This window comes from Mus caroli, unplaced genomic scaffold (genome assembly GCF_978045245.1).
Source record: "Mus caroli unplaced genomic scaffold, Mus_caroli_1 scaffold_14, whole genome shotgun sequence".
Taxonomy (NCBI): domain Eukaryota; kingdom Metazoa; phylum Chordata; class Mammalia; order Rodentia; family Muridae; genus Mus; species Mus caroli.
In genome coordinates this window covers 79,209,148-79,223,498 of record NW_028227269.1, presented here as the reverse complement: position 1 = coordinate 79,223,498, position 14,351 = coordinate 79,209,148, and the positions used below count along the sequence as shown (strand labels likewise).

Here is a 14,351-nt window from a genome sequence, read left to right as displayed (position 1 = left end):
ATCAAAACCAAAACCAACTCAATTGTCATTGAGATCGGGAACCTATCCAGTGGTGGTGGCAGCAGCAGCACAGGCCCTTAATCCCCATACTCAGGAGCCAGAGGCAGGCAGACCTGGTCTACAAAGGGAGTTTCCATCCTTCATAATTCACTGGGCTTGGTATGTACTAGTTCTGTTGGTAGAGTATTGCCGTGTTTGCTTGAATCCCAAGTCTCAGGTTAATAGTTTGACCAGGAACACCAAATGCATTTGAAATCTCCTCCTAGAGCACGCCATTATTAATTCTTTAAAAACAAACGAAACCAGTAATCTGGTTTTATACCTCTTCATTTCAAAGTCCATTCCACATTCATATTTTGCAGACAAGCTCTGGGTTTATGCAGGTTTATACACATTTATAGCTTTATATTTACATTTGGACGCACTGATTCCAAAACACCCTACCTAAGACCACCCTCACCAAGAAGGGACCACGGAGAAGAGGGCAGCTCAGATCTTGACAAGGGTTCTTCCACAGGGCTACTTCTGTCCCTTCCTCAAGACACTTCAGTCTTCTGGACAGAAAATGGATGCCTTTGATCTAGCACTGTCTTAGCACCCTGCCCCCTTTTAAAGGTTTTTGGTTTTGTTTTTTAAGATTTATGTGTATGGATGTTTTGTCTGCATGTATGTACATGTACCATGTGAGTGCCCGGTGCCTGTGAAGGTCAGTAGAAGATGTTGGATCTCCTGGCAAATGAAGTCACATATGGCTGGTTTTGAGCTACCATGTGGGTGCTGGAAACCAAGTCTGGGTTCCCCAAAAGAGAGAAACAAGCGCTCTTAACAACCACTTAACCATCTCTGCCTCCTCCCCAAGTCTTGTTTGGTGAGACTGATAGACTCAGGCAGCTTCTGAGGGATGAGCCCCAAAAGACTGTCACAGATGAGGAGCACATGCCTCACTCAGTCCGTGGCCTCCTGAAGGGTAGTGGTCTTCCATAAAACCCGCAGGCTGGTGTTACAGTGTCAGTCTGACAATGCTCCACCAAACAATGGCTACTAGTTCCCCACAGGCCCATGTTCCCATGTGGTGGGTTCCTGGCTGCATTGGTTCACTGAGTGAGGCCGCTGCAGGGAGAGGAGGCAGCAAGGTGAGCCAGCTGGGAGAGAGACAGACCTCTGTGCTCTCAGGGCAGCAGGGTCACAACAGACCGAGGCAGCTATAGCTCTGCCTAACTGTGGATAACACAAAAGCTTCTTCCAGATCTGGCTGTGCGGACTTTGGGAAACCCTGGGGTCAAGGACTCTCAAAAAAAAGAACCAAGTGGGATCCCACACTTCTCCCGCACCTTCCAGCAGGTTGCTGGAGCTATATATGGAGAAACCCATTTGTGAATAGGAGGCCTGGGTGGCCTTACAGCCAGGGCAGCCCCCAGGAATACTGCAGAGAGGGTGTGGGGTGCTGTGAACCTGGGGTTATGTCTTAGGGCCTCCTCTTCCCTCTCCAAGAACATGGAATAAGTGCAGGGCATGGACAAATGTTGTATTGGAGGATCAGGAATGAAGAGAGAGTTAGGGGGTGTTATGTGACCAGGGTCAGCACAGTAGAGTCACCGAGGGGTACGGTGGGTACCAGAGGAACTTTTCAGTCCTCATGGAATAGACAACTTCTCTTCTTGACCAACAGATATACCACACAGAGCCAGGCCTCATCACGGCAACTAGGTAGTACCCAGTGTGGACCCACCCCACCTAGGGTAGACCCAAGGTCAGGGCTCGGGTCTGGAGAGATGGTTAAGAGCACTTGTTGCTCTTGCAGAGGACCCAGGTTTGATTCCCAGCACCCACGTGGTAGCTCACAACCATCCAGGACTCTAGTTCTAGGGAACCCAATATTCTCTTCTGACCTCCAAGATCAGGGCTCCGGGTGAGGCAGAGGGGGTATCGCCTCCTTCGAGAATGAGGGTGCCCCCCTCCCAGCAGTGCTCTGATGGAGAAGACCCAGGGGAGTCAGACCTCCCTGCTGCCCCACCAAGGAAAGATAGGAGGCGGGAGGAGGAGTTCCCATTACTTTCCTCCCCGGGGAAGTGCAGAGGCCCCAGGCTGGGTAGCCATGATGTGATAGATGGATTCCCGGAAGCGCTGGTCTCTGCTTAGCCGCTTGGCCACCTCCTTCAGCTCCTCTATGTTGTTGGCTTCTAGCTGGGAGGTCATGAAGGACTGGGATGGCTTCACTGTGGAGACGAGAACCCGTTGCCCATGAGTGGCATCCCCCCATGCTGAGCCCACCCTTCCTCCCTCATCCCAGCCCTACATGCTGCTGAGTTTCTCTTGGTCCTTCCTGCCCCCGGACTGGTAGAGCCACGTTCAAGGACATACTGTCCAGCCTTGTCTACCTGTTCTCTAACTTGCCCGCTTCCTGCCTTGTCTCCCACCGGGGCACAGGGGTGCTCACTGTCATTCCAGGAAGTACTGGACCGGCGGCGGTGGAACCGGCAGCTTTTGATGCGGCGAGTGGCCGCCTTATGGATGTACACGGAGTTCTTCATGATGACCGGCATCTTGGCCTCTAGCTCTGCATTCCGGATGCACTCCTCGAAGAACCCTGGTGGCAGGAAGGAGCAGTTGACTGTCTTTCTAGGGGCTTATCCTTCTCCTCCTGAGTACTGGCTTGGTCTGGTGGGAGATACGTTGCTCTATCCTTTATAGAACATAGTTTGCGCCTCAAACCACAACCTGTAGCTATCACAGGGAAGAACAGAGCTCTGAGCTTTTTAAAAGGAAGAGGACAAAACTCCAGGCTCAATTCCCACAGAGAGGCGTTGCCAAAGGTACTCCTACAGGAAGGTGTCTGAGAAGAAACAGGAAGGACCGCCTCACGCGTGCTAGGCCTCTTCCAGGCTCTGGTGGGCCTGGGCTTAGGGGAGCGCGAGCTCTGGGATTAGAGCTGAGCCCTGGAGGGAGGGTCTTACTTTTCAGGTGGCTCACGTCCGCCCGCATCCGCTCTTCCTTCTCCTTGTTCCGAACCTTGGAATTGAGACCTTGTTCCAGGCTCCGCAAGGCCGCCTCTGCCTCCCGAAGCCGCCTCTCAAGGTCCATGCGTACTTTCACTTCAGCCTACACAGGGTGATGAGCAAGAGGGAAGAAAAGTACAGGGATGGGCAGGAGTCACCCAGCAGTATGGAGGGCCCGGAGCACAAAGCCCATGCAGGTGGCGCACCTTGAGTTCCCGCTCCGCCTGCTGCTTCTCTGCAGTGAGCTCCTGCAGCGAGTTCTGCAGAGCTTGGGACTGGCTTGAGTAGAATTCCCGTTCCTCCTCCAGAGCCCGAGAGCGTTCCTCATTCTCCTTCATCCTGCGGGCAGGAGAGCTGCTTACCCGAGGCTCACCTACCAAGGGGGTTGCGCCTGCTACAGACGTGCCTAGAGAAAGGCTGAGCCCTCTCTGGGTCCAGTCAGCTAGGTGATGAGAGGGGTGGTGTGGAGTGCTGGGGGCCCGAGGCATAGATGTTTGGGAATTGCTACTTTTCTGACTTCAGAGAAATCCTCCCCCTCAACCCCAGTGAGGCTGCCTCTTCATGGGTCGGACGGGTCTATGCTAAGGGAAGCGGCTGGCTGTTTTGATGGTGCTCTGTATGGTTGGTCAAGTCAGCTGTGGGAAAGCCAGGTCACCGGCAGAAAGGAAGTAACTGACCCATGTCGTGAATGACAGCTAGAACTCAAGCCCAGCTGTCTAACTCGAGGGCAGACACAGCCCCCCCAGATGCTTGAGGACCGGACAGTCCCCGCAGGTGCCTCACCGCTTCTCAGCCAGAAGCTTCTCTGCCAATAGCTCCTGCATCCGCTCTTCGATCTGCCTAAGGTTGCTATGGAGACCATCACTGGCCAGTGGCTGCTCACTCTGGTTGGTCAAGGGCTGTGGCTGGTTCTTATCTTCCTCCAGCATCTCTAAGGTTTTCTTCTTCTCTATGGAGAGTTCCTGGTACAAAGGCAGGAAGGATAAGGAGCAGGGGTTAGCTCTCCAGCATGGCTGCCCTGGTCTTCTTACAATTCCAGGAAGTAAACTACTCCTCTTTCAATGCTCCATGAAGGACATTTTACATGTCTCATTCCAAGATCTCCTTTTTAGAACACAGCCAGGCTACTCCTTCATCAAGACAGACAGTCTAATGTGACTTCCAATAGAGATGGCACCTATCAGAGCCAGGTGTCAAGGTCTAAGGGCAACATGACCTTTTGAAGCCCTTGTTCCTCAAGGATAAAAAAAAAAAAAAAAAAAAAAAAGTATTGGGCTCATGTGAAAATGCCCAGAAGGAACAATCCATGAAAACATTCAGACATCCTCTACATTTATCAACTAGGATCATAAGACTACGAAGAAATTATGCTATTGAAAATATCCATGGTGGGCTGGAGAGATGGCTCAGGGGTTAAAAGCACTGACTGCTCTTCCAGAGGTCCTGAGTTCAATTCCCAGCAACCACATGGTGGCTCACAAACAAAATGGGATCTGATGTCCTCTTCTGGTGTGTCTGAAGACAGTTACAGTGTACTCATATACATAAAATAAATCTTAAGAAAGAAAGAAAGAAAAGAAAAGAAAGAAAAGAAAATACCCATGGTAACCACTCCCCATGACAGGAAAAGTGAAACAGACCTAGGGTCCAGTTACTAGGGAGACTAAAACCCTTGCAGCCTTCATGACAACTCATGGATTCAACTAAGATGTATGGTCCCACGCTCACTTCAGATGCTGACTTTGGAGTGCTGCTAAGATATGGTCAAGTGAAGCCCACAGTTTCGGAAATACAACCCAGAGAGTTAATCCTGTAGCCAATGTGCAAAACTCAAGAGGACACAGAGTAAATGGCTGCCTAGAAGAATCAAGGAAGCTTTGAATAAAGGGAGTCTGAAGACAAATGCTTCTCCAGAAAAAGAGGAGATGACAAGACTATGTGGCCGTGGGGCTGAAGTGTGGGGGTACAGTGGGGGTGCAACACTGGGTACAGAAATCTTATTTTCCTTGGGGATATGAGCTCAGTGGTTGGAGCAGGGAGTGGAGGGGGAGCAGAGGGGCTCTGGGGGAGGGGGAAGGGTGTTTGCATGCTGTGGTAAAAAGTTTGTTCTCTGTCCTTGACATAGGCTGCTCGCCCCTCCCCCTCTCAGTCTCTTGTATCAGATGACAGTGACCTGGAAGTTGCTTTCCCTTCATGCTCAATTTCACCCAAGAGCAGAGTAAGTTAGGAAGCACAAAAGGATGTGGTGGGTGACACTAATCGATCCTGCCTCTGGTATAAAAATACCAGCACTACAGAAAGCCGATTTCCTGTGACCACGGTCATCACAAGGGCAAGCTGGGATTTCTGTTCTGGTCCATGCTTTGGGTCTCATGTGCCCACTAGAGTTCCCAGCCAAGCAGAGAGACTTTTCTTTGGGTAAGTTCGCTTCATGCTCATTCTCCTGTTGGTACCTTCCCTGGGAGCTACACGAGAACCCAGTTTTACGCAGCCCAGCCAGCTAGCTGGCCTCCTCACCTCCAGTGTATGCTGTAAGGATTCTGTGAGGTTCCTCAGCTCCTTCTTCTCTTGTTCCACACCCTTGAGGCATCTTGCAGTGAGTTCTAGCTCCCTGTGGGGACAGAGAGCTGGATTGGCAGTGGGCACGCTTCCCAACCTCTGCATCCAGACACGTTTCTGCCGTACATGATGGGGCTCAGTAGGACTCCTGGATGGTCAGTGCTCTGCAACACTGGGTACTGAAAACAGCTGCAGGGTCGGGGCTGCAGGGGCGCCTCAGCCAAATGAGGAGGAGACACTTACTAGATAGTGAGGTCCTGAAGCTTACTCAGTGTCTAACGAATGTCTGGCTTTTTATTTAAGTAGATTCTCTTATTTGTATGCTAAATTTAAAAATTAGGAAAAAACAGTCTCTCTATTCCATCCCCTTCCCCAATCCATATCTAAATGATTCCCTTTAATAAAGTCTTCACTGGTAAGTTTCTCTGAGCTATCACTGATGGGCCATGGTGTTGGAGGAGATGATGATGATGATGGAGGTGGTGAGTGTGATGATGAGGATACGGCACTGAGCATCATCAACCTCAGCATTAGTTTCCGAATTCTGTATAGACTACACCTGGGTCACCTGGGTTGGGGATATATAAATGCCCTACCTCCATGAGATTATAATTCGATTAATGCTTATAATGGGCAACTAGATCTGTCCATAATACATCAGACTGAAGATCCCAATGTGTCATTAACTAAAATGTGAAAGGACACCAGGCGTGGTGGCACATCCCTTTAATCCCAGCACTTGGGAGGCAGAGGCAGGCGGATTTCTGAGTTCGAGGCCAGCCTGGTCTACAGAGTGAGTTCCAGGATAGCCAGGGCTACACAGAGAAACCCTGTCTCGAAAAACAAACAAACAAACAAACAAACAAAAATGTGGAAGGACTCCAGGAGAGATGAAGAATGTTGGGAATTTTGCAGGCAGCAGTTCTAGATCAGGGCAGCTTGTTGCCAATAACCTGGGTAAAGAACTTTCACAAAGATTGGAGGGGCCTGCTCTGTGGAAGAGGCTGGCCCATGTCTCACAATCTTGCTCACACCATTGCCAGAGACCATTATCACTGAGCAGAAATGACCCACTGATGAGGCCCAATATTCTTCTGGGTATACTCAAGGCCCAGAGCATTGGGAAGACCAGGTCATAAGTGGTTTCCTGGTAAAAGCCTACCCATATGAACATCAGTCTGCCAGGGTCAGGGCCAGGACATTCTCTCCGTTTCCCCTCCCAGAACCAGGGCATCCCCCCCACCCTCTTGCCCCTCCCAGGGCCAGGACATCTCTCTGTTGCTCAGCCCAGAATCAGGGTATTTCCCCACTCCGTTGCCTCTCCCAGGGCCAGGGCATCCCCCTATTATCCCTCCCAGAAATAGGGCACCCCCATTGCCCCTCCCAGGACCAGGGCACCCACCCTCCACTGCCCCTCCCAGAACCAGGGTATTTCCCCACTCAGTTGCTCTCCCAGGGCCAGGGCATCCCCCATTCCATTGCTCCTCCCAGGGCCAGGGTATCCCCCACATTGCCCCTCCCAGGACCAGGGCACCCACCCCCCACTGCCCCTCCCAGAACCAGGGTATTTCCCCACTCAGTTGCCTCTCCCAGGGCCAGGGCATCCCCCATTCCATTGCTCCTCCCAGGACCAGGGTATCCCCCACATTGCCCCTCCCAGGACCAGGACATCCCCCCCCCATTGCCCCTCTCAGGGCCAGGGCATTCCCCCATTTACCCCTCTCAGGGCCTGCCATCACCTCTTGATCTGCTCCTGCTCCACTCTCAGCTCTTGCACCACCTCCTCAAACTGCTGTTTCTCAGCCTCCAGCACTTGGTTCAGGCGCTCAAGCTCCTGAAGAGAAAGGGTGAAGAGGAAAGTCACAGCAGGCACAGAGCCCTAGGCTCCCTCTACTAGTCCAGGGCATCCTCAGTCTGGATTTGGCTCAGTCTGGGGCATAAAGCCAAACTGTGAGAACTGAAGAGTCCAGGCTCCATTCGGTGGCATGTAGCCTCAACTAGCCCAAGAATGTGATGGACCTGGCCCATGAAAACCATTAGCCAGAGGGAGAACAGGGTTAGACACGATCCCAATAAGGGTCCTCTGGCAGAGATGACCAATTCTGGATGTTTTTCTTCCGGGCAACTCTAGGGACTAACACCTAAATGTGAGGTGGTTATGCCTCAAGAATGGAACACAGACAGACAGACAGACAGACAGACGCTGATAACAAGAACGTGGAGTCTATATTTCCAGGACACTGAGTGGCATCAGGTAAACTGCCTAAGACAAGCTATTTCCAACCCAAGAGTCAGAGTTAAGGTGCTCTTTATCTCAAGGCTGATGGGAGTCAGGTCTACAGCTTCCCTCTCCTCAGAGGGAGTGGAAATGTCACGTGGCTGAGGACAGGTCCCAAGGGGCCAAACCAGTCTCTTTAGGGAAGCCAGGCCACCTGAATGTTCCCCCACAGCAAGTTGGAGCCTCTGGGCTAGGGATCCTATTTTCCCTGGGTCAGTCGAAGTGGGATTAGGGATCAGCTTCCTGAAGTTTGGCTCAGTGTTTTTATGTCAACTACTTTGTTTCTGTGCATTTTATGTTGTGGTAACATTGTTTCTGCGTCTGCTTTTCACTTTCCAGTTCCTGGTGACTCCCTAATCACCAGGGGGCTTTGTTCTCAAGCATAATGGAGTCCTTGCATGGGAGTGGGCCCTGCCTATGGACAGTGGTTGCCGCTGACTTTGAAGAGATACAAAGAGGTATAAATTATAGAGGGAAGAGCCTGGTTTCAATTCCCACTCCTAGGTTTCCTACCCAAAAAAAGTTACTTCTCATCTAATCAGTGAAGATTAGATCAGTAACGGCACAAACTGCTTCCTGTTTGTTAAAGGTGTTCAGCACCTCGGCTGCTCCCTGGAGTTCTGATGCGCCTGAGCACATGCGTGGCTATAGTACACTAAATATAGGAGGCTGAGCTCATGACTGTGGCTGAAGCTGATAGAAAATGAGCAGATATCTTTTGAAAAGACAATGTGTGGTGGGCTCTGGTCCCTTATCCCTGGCATAGATATGGGTCCCTGGGTCTCCAGGAATGAGGACACATGAGCCAGAGTTCCAGACAGCCGAAGAGCAGTGTGGGAAAACACATTTGTGCTGTTAAAAGCCATGGGCATGTGGGGGCTTTGGGTTACTGCAGAAGCCATGACCTAGCCTATATCATCTATATTTGATGTGTCTATATAGGCAAAATATAAATAAGATCAAATTTGTATTCTTGCATACACACACCCCTCTTTACAACTGAAGACAACTTCAGACCAAAAAAACAACAACAACAACAACAACAACAACAAAAAACAAAACAAAACAAAACAAAAAACCCAGAGTATGAAGCTCTGCTTTAATATGCATGGTGCTGACAGCCTCTCTGGCCCCAGAGTCAACAAACTTGAGAGGATCTCCTCTGGCAGTGTTTGTCTGCTAACAGTTTGTCAGTAAGAGCTGTTGAGAGGCCCATAAAGCTTACTAGCCACAAGGACCCGAGCCCCAGGATGGCTTTCACAGGTCCCATGCTCACCCAGGACTCCTCAGAGGACTCCACCCACAGCCCTGCTTCACCTCCCTGCAAAGCTCCCCAGCACTGCAGCTCGCAGCCACTCCCCGCTCACTTCCCTTGCCCTGGAATAACCACACTGGAATAGCTTTGGTTGAACTGTCAGTCAGTGTCTGAAACTCAGGCCTTCCCTCCCTGCGACTCAAGCTCCTCAGGACACCAGCAGATGCTAGGCTGTGCCTCCAAAAACCCAAAAAAGAAAGTAACTGCTGGGCGTGGTGGCACATGCCTTTAATCCCAACACTTGGGAGGCAGAGGCAGGTGGATTTCTGAGTTCGAGGCCAGCCTGGTCTACAGAGTGAGTTCCAGGACAGCCAGAGATGCACAGAGAAACCCTGTCTGGGGGTGGGGAGGGAGAAGTAACCTTGAACACAGCAGGTCAATTAAAAAGAGCCCAGCCATTTGTCATCTTCTCCACTCAGTGGTCCTAAACATATGTGATAAGATGTTTCTACTTGTGTCAATGAGTAGCTGTGCCCAAGGAAGCATTTGCTGCTGCCTCAAAGGGGCCAGGAGACTGGGTGTGACGAACCAGAGCCCTCCAGGGCCAAAGCAACTCTAAAGGAAGTTCAGTCTTCACGGGATGCTTAAATCACCTAATGGTTTTCTTCGAGCAGGTGGCCAAGCTCAGCTTAAGTGACTCTCAGGGTAGAAAAATCAGAAAGTCTGTTTCAGCTTTGAAAAACCAACAAAAAGCACCCTGCCCCCTCCACACCTACCCCAGCACCAGCTCTGGGTCTCAGTCTCTGAAAGCCACAGACACAGGAACATTGGCGAAGGATGGAGAAATTTTGTGGAACTCTTCACACACAGATCTGACCATTCATGCAATTAGTCTCTGCTCCTATCCCGGTGCCTCAAGTCACCTCCGAGGGATCCCTCTCTTCAGCAGCTACTTCACTCCTGATCTTTATCACGCTTTCTCCCAGGGTCTAAGTCTCTGAGACCTGTGGATCCCAGACCACATAAGAGCTAGCAGGTGGTGCTGAGGCAAGCAGAAGACCAGCGGGGCCAAGGCCAGCGGGCAGCACCTGGACATTCCAGGCTATTCTTCGTGCTCTTAGAGAAGCAAGCAACCCATGTGGCCCACCAGTTCTATTTCAGGCCAAATCTGCCTCCCTGCCAACTTCCCTCACCAAATTCAACTTCTCCCTGGACCATCAAACAAGGCTAATTTCTTTTCCCTTCAAGTATTTAAGTGAAATTAAAAAAAAAGTCTCTTCCCAAGTTTCTTGTCCTCTAAGCTAAACACAACTTGCTTGCCATGCTTCACAGGTCATGATTTCTTGTCCTCAATAAAACTAATTATACTCATAAAAGGAATGCAGCAGAGAGGGGACGACTTAGTATAGAGAGGATTCTTTGCAAACCATTTACAGGCTCAATGCAATTCCAGGAAATGGCCCGGTGAGAGTTTTTTTTTTTTTTCTTATAGTTCTATTCATTCACGCTACATCTATTTACCAAGTGCATAGTATGTTCCAAGCACCTGCTGGGCTCTGCATGGAGGATCTGGACCTGTTCTCACAGAGCCTATAGTCTATAGTGTAGCTACTAAAAAAACCCAGACCAGGCTTTTACACCAAATGCAGGAATCAAGTATCGTAAAACCTTCAGGTATTATCAGAGAGCAGTACAGAACAAGAGACATGTCCTGCAGGACAGGGACCCAAGCTTCCGGGTCAAGCTGTCCTGGGTGGGGATCAAATTCTCCTGGGTGGAAGTAGAGAACTCCTCGGAGGTGGGAAGAGTGGCAATCAGTTGGCTACTGAGCTGGGAGACAAAGGAAGACAGGTACATGGATTGGAGGTTCAGTTCGGTGGCTTGCCTCATAAGTACAAGGTCCCGGGTTAAGTCCTTAGCACCAAAAACCAGCAAGCAATGGAAGAAAGAGGAAAGAACATTGCAGGTGGAAGGAGCAGTACCTACAAAGCCCCTGTGGAAACCTGTCACCTGAAGAACCAAGGCATGCTCGTAGGAGACATGAGAGCAACCATGATGGGTAAGAGGCTGGGGTCAGAGAAACAGAAAGGCTGAGAAAGGAGGCACCATCCCCCACGGAGGGCCTCCGGCTTAGGTGAGGATCTTGTGGGTTTTCTTTTCCCTGAACAAGAAGCAAAGAACATGTGTCGGTTGGTTGGCTGTTTGGAGTCTCACATGGACCATGTCACCTGTCCCAGCCCAGCCTCAAATTCAGCCTTCCAGCCTCTGCCCGCTGAACGCTGGGATTGTAGCTTCAACAACAGTGGCAACAAAAGATCTGAGAGCAGAAGGTCGCTGGCAGCCAACATGATCTGTTTTCCCTGTAAACAACTGAGTTGGCTGCAGTGTGGAGGAGAAAACAGAGGGGCAGAAAGAGCTTAAGGACCCCAGGCAGGAAGACAAAGCACCTTGGGTAAGGCCTGGTAGGAGCGGAACTTGGGAGTGGGGTGGAAAAGAGAAGAAGGAGGAAGGACAGGGTAAAACAAGCCCCCTAAGTTTCTGACCTACACAAGCCTTGGGTGGTACATCCCCCGAGATGGCTATGTGAGAAGACCACCAGCCCTTCTAGAAAGGGTAAAGGCAAGACATCGTGACCTCGGACAAAACGTGCTCTCAGTATCTTTGGACGTCTGGGTGGGGGCGTGAAGTCAATCACTGAGTATCAGAGGATAGGGAGGCAACAGAAAGAAGGGACTAGAGGTGTCACCCTGGGAATCGATGGCACATAAATAGCAAACTGAAGTTAGGGATTGTAGTCTAGAGAGTAAGATCTAGAGCAGAGAGAAGAGAGGGAGGTTCAAGTGCTACCTGAAATGAGACAGTGCTATTGTGTAAGACTTCGTTCACACAGACTGCTTGCAGTGTCATATGTGCTTACCAAGCACCTCCCAGGCCGGGTGTGGTGGTGGTACACACTTTTAATCTTAGCCCTCAGAAGACAGAGGCAAGGAGATCTCTGAGTTCGAGGCCAGCCTCCTCTATATAGTGAGTTTCAGGCCAGCCAAGGCTACATAGACAGATCCTGTCTCAGACCAAGGTGTAATACACACTTTGAAGAGATCATCAGAACCAGAGTCAGATGGTGGCCCTGTTAAAATGATCAGACCAGGAATTAAAAACAAACAAACAAACAAACGACTCAACTGTGGGTTATATGCTAAAGGTGTTAATGGAAAAATAAATACGTAAAAATAGATGACTAATATGTTTGGGGAGATGTGAATTACACACAAACACACACACATAAACACACACACACACACACACACACACACACACACACACACACACATCCCAAATGCAAGATTCAAAACACAAGACAACTGGGCAATGGCCAAGTGGGATGGTGTGCTCTTGTAGTCCCAAGGAGACAAGGAGAACCAGGAGTTCAAGGCTGGTTTAAACTAGACATCACCCTGCTTTCACAAAGCAAACAAGCAAAACCAACCAACAAACAAAACCAAGCAGAACAACAAAGGCACGCTATGAAAGGATACAGAATGTCTTTGCTAAGAGATGCTTCCAAATCCACCAGAGAGCTTGCCCTTCACCTCTTCCTATGTGTGGAGACACAGGGTACACAGTGATCTGGCAGCTGTCTGCACACCAATGGAAGAGACCTCAGAATACAGCATGCCTTTCTGACAGCTTCATCTTGAATATTCTACTCTCCAGAACACTGAGGAATCAAATGCTCTTGTTGAAGGCACTTGGCCTGATTTTGTCATGGTAGATCAAACTGACTGGGATCTATAACCCACACCACCCAACCCAACGATGACATATTCCACATTATTCACAAACTTGACTAGAACATTCACCAGTATAGGCTGGACTCTGCAGGAGGAGACACACCTTCACAGGTGTAGAAGATGAGAAATCATAGAACATTTGCTTTTAGTAATGAAATATACCATAAACTAATAACAAAACAATAGCAAGAAAATCCACACAGAGATTGGATATTTAAAAATACATTTATGGGGGCTGGAGAGATGGCTCAGCAGTTAAGAGCACTGACTGCTCTTCCAAAGGTCCTGAGTTCAATTCCCAGCAACCACATGGTGGCTCACAACTCATCCATAATGAGATCTGACTCCCTCTTCTGGAGTGTCTGAAAACAGCTACAGTGTACTTACATATAATACATAAATAAATCTTTAAAAAAAAAAACATTTATGGCTGGAGAGATGACTCAGCAGTTAAGAGTATTGACTGCTCTTCCAGAGGTCCTGAGTTCAATTCCCAGCAACCACATGGTGGCTCACAACCATCTGTAATGGGGTCTGATGCCCTCTTCTGGTGTGTCTGAAGGCAGCAACAGTATATTCACAGTATACTCACATTTTATGACATAAATAAATAAATCTTTTTTTTTTTTTTTTTTTTTTGGTTTTTCGAGACAGGGTTTCTCTGTGTAGCCCTGGCTGTCCTGGAACTCACTCTGTAGACCAGGCTGGCCGCAAACTCAGAAATCTGCCTGCCTCTGCCTCCCAAGTGCTGGGATTAAAGGCATGCGCCACCATGCCCGGCAAATAAATAAATCTTAAAAATACATTTATGGAACTGGAGAGATGGCTCAGTGGTTAAGAGCACTGACTGCTTTTCCAGAGGTCCTGAGTTCAATTCCCAGCAACCACATGCTGCTGGCCACAACCATCTGTAATGGGATCTGATGCCCTCTTCTAGTGTGTCTGAAAACAGCTACAGTGTACTCATATACATAAAATAAATAAATCTTTTTTAAAAAAAATACATTTCTGACTAACATGGGCCAAAGAAGTGAGTTCAAGTCTTAAAAAAAAAAAAAATAACATTCCTTGTTATTTGTTCAAGTGAATAGACAGTATCTATCCACACCAAAGAATTTATCTATGAATATATATAGTAACTTCATTCATAACTGCCAAAACTTGGAACAACCCAGAGGTCCTTGAGTGGGAAAATAGATAAACTGAGGTTTATACCCAGATAACGAATTTATTCAGCTATGGAAAGAAACTGGTATTCAAGCCGTACAACCAACAGCGCAGCGGACGTTTGGATGCACCTTACAGAGTGTAAGACATTGATCTGAAAAGTGTATGTGGTATATGATTTCAACTCCGTGACATTCTGGGAAATGCAAAACTTCGGAGATGGTAAAAAGGTCGGTTGTGGTTGCTACGTTAGTCGGTTGGTAGGAGAGATGATACGTGAAACACAGGATTTTTAAGGCAGTGAA

General features: G+C 49.1%; 1 protein-coding gene across 1 annotated transcript in view; it reads right to left on the bottom strand.

Annotated features, from left to right (window-relative positions):
* Nucleotides 1-330: 330 nt before the first annotated feature.
* The window catches only part of Plekhd1 (pleckstrin homology and coiled-coil domain containing D1), a 34,568-nt gene continuing 20,547 nt past the window's right edge, over nucleotides 331-14,351 (bottom strand). The window contains exons 8-14 of the mRNA XM_021179266.3: nucleotides 7,295-7,389; nucleotides 5,514-5,607; nucleotides 3,780-3,958; nucleotides 3,203-3,335; nucleotides 2,955-3,099; nucleotides 2,438-2,587; nucleotides 331-2,216 (exon numbers count right to left, since the gene is read on the bottom strand). Of these exons, the coding sequence (XP_021034925.1) occupies nucleotides 2,050-2,216; nucleotides 2,438-2,587; nucleotides 2,955-3,099; nucleotides 3,203-3,335; nucleotides 3,780-3,958; nucleotides 5,514-5,607; nucleotides 7,295-7,389 (963 nt within the window). The 3' untranslated portion in view covers nucleotides 331-2,049. The remainder of the gene's footprint in view (nucleotides 2,217-2,437; nucleotides 2,588-2,954; nucleotides 3,100-3,202; nucleotides 3,336-3,779; nucleotides 3,959-5,513; nucleotides 5,608-7,294; nucleotides 7,390-14,351) is intronic.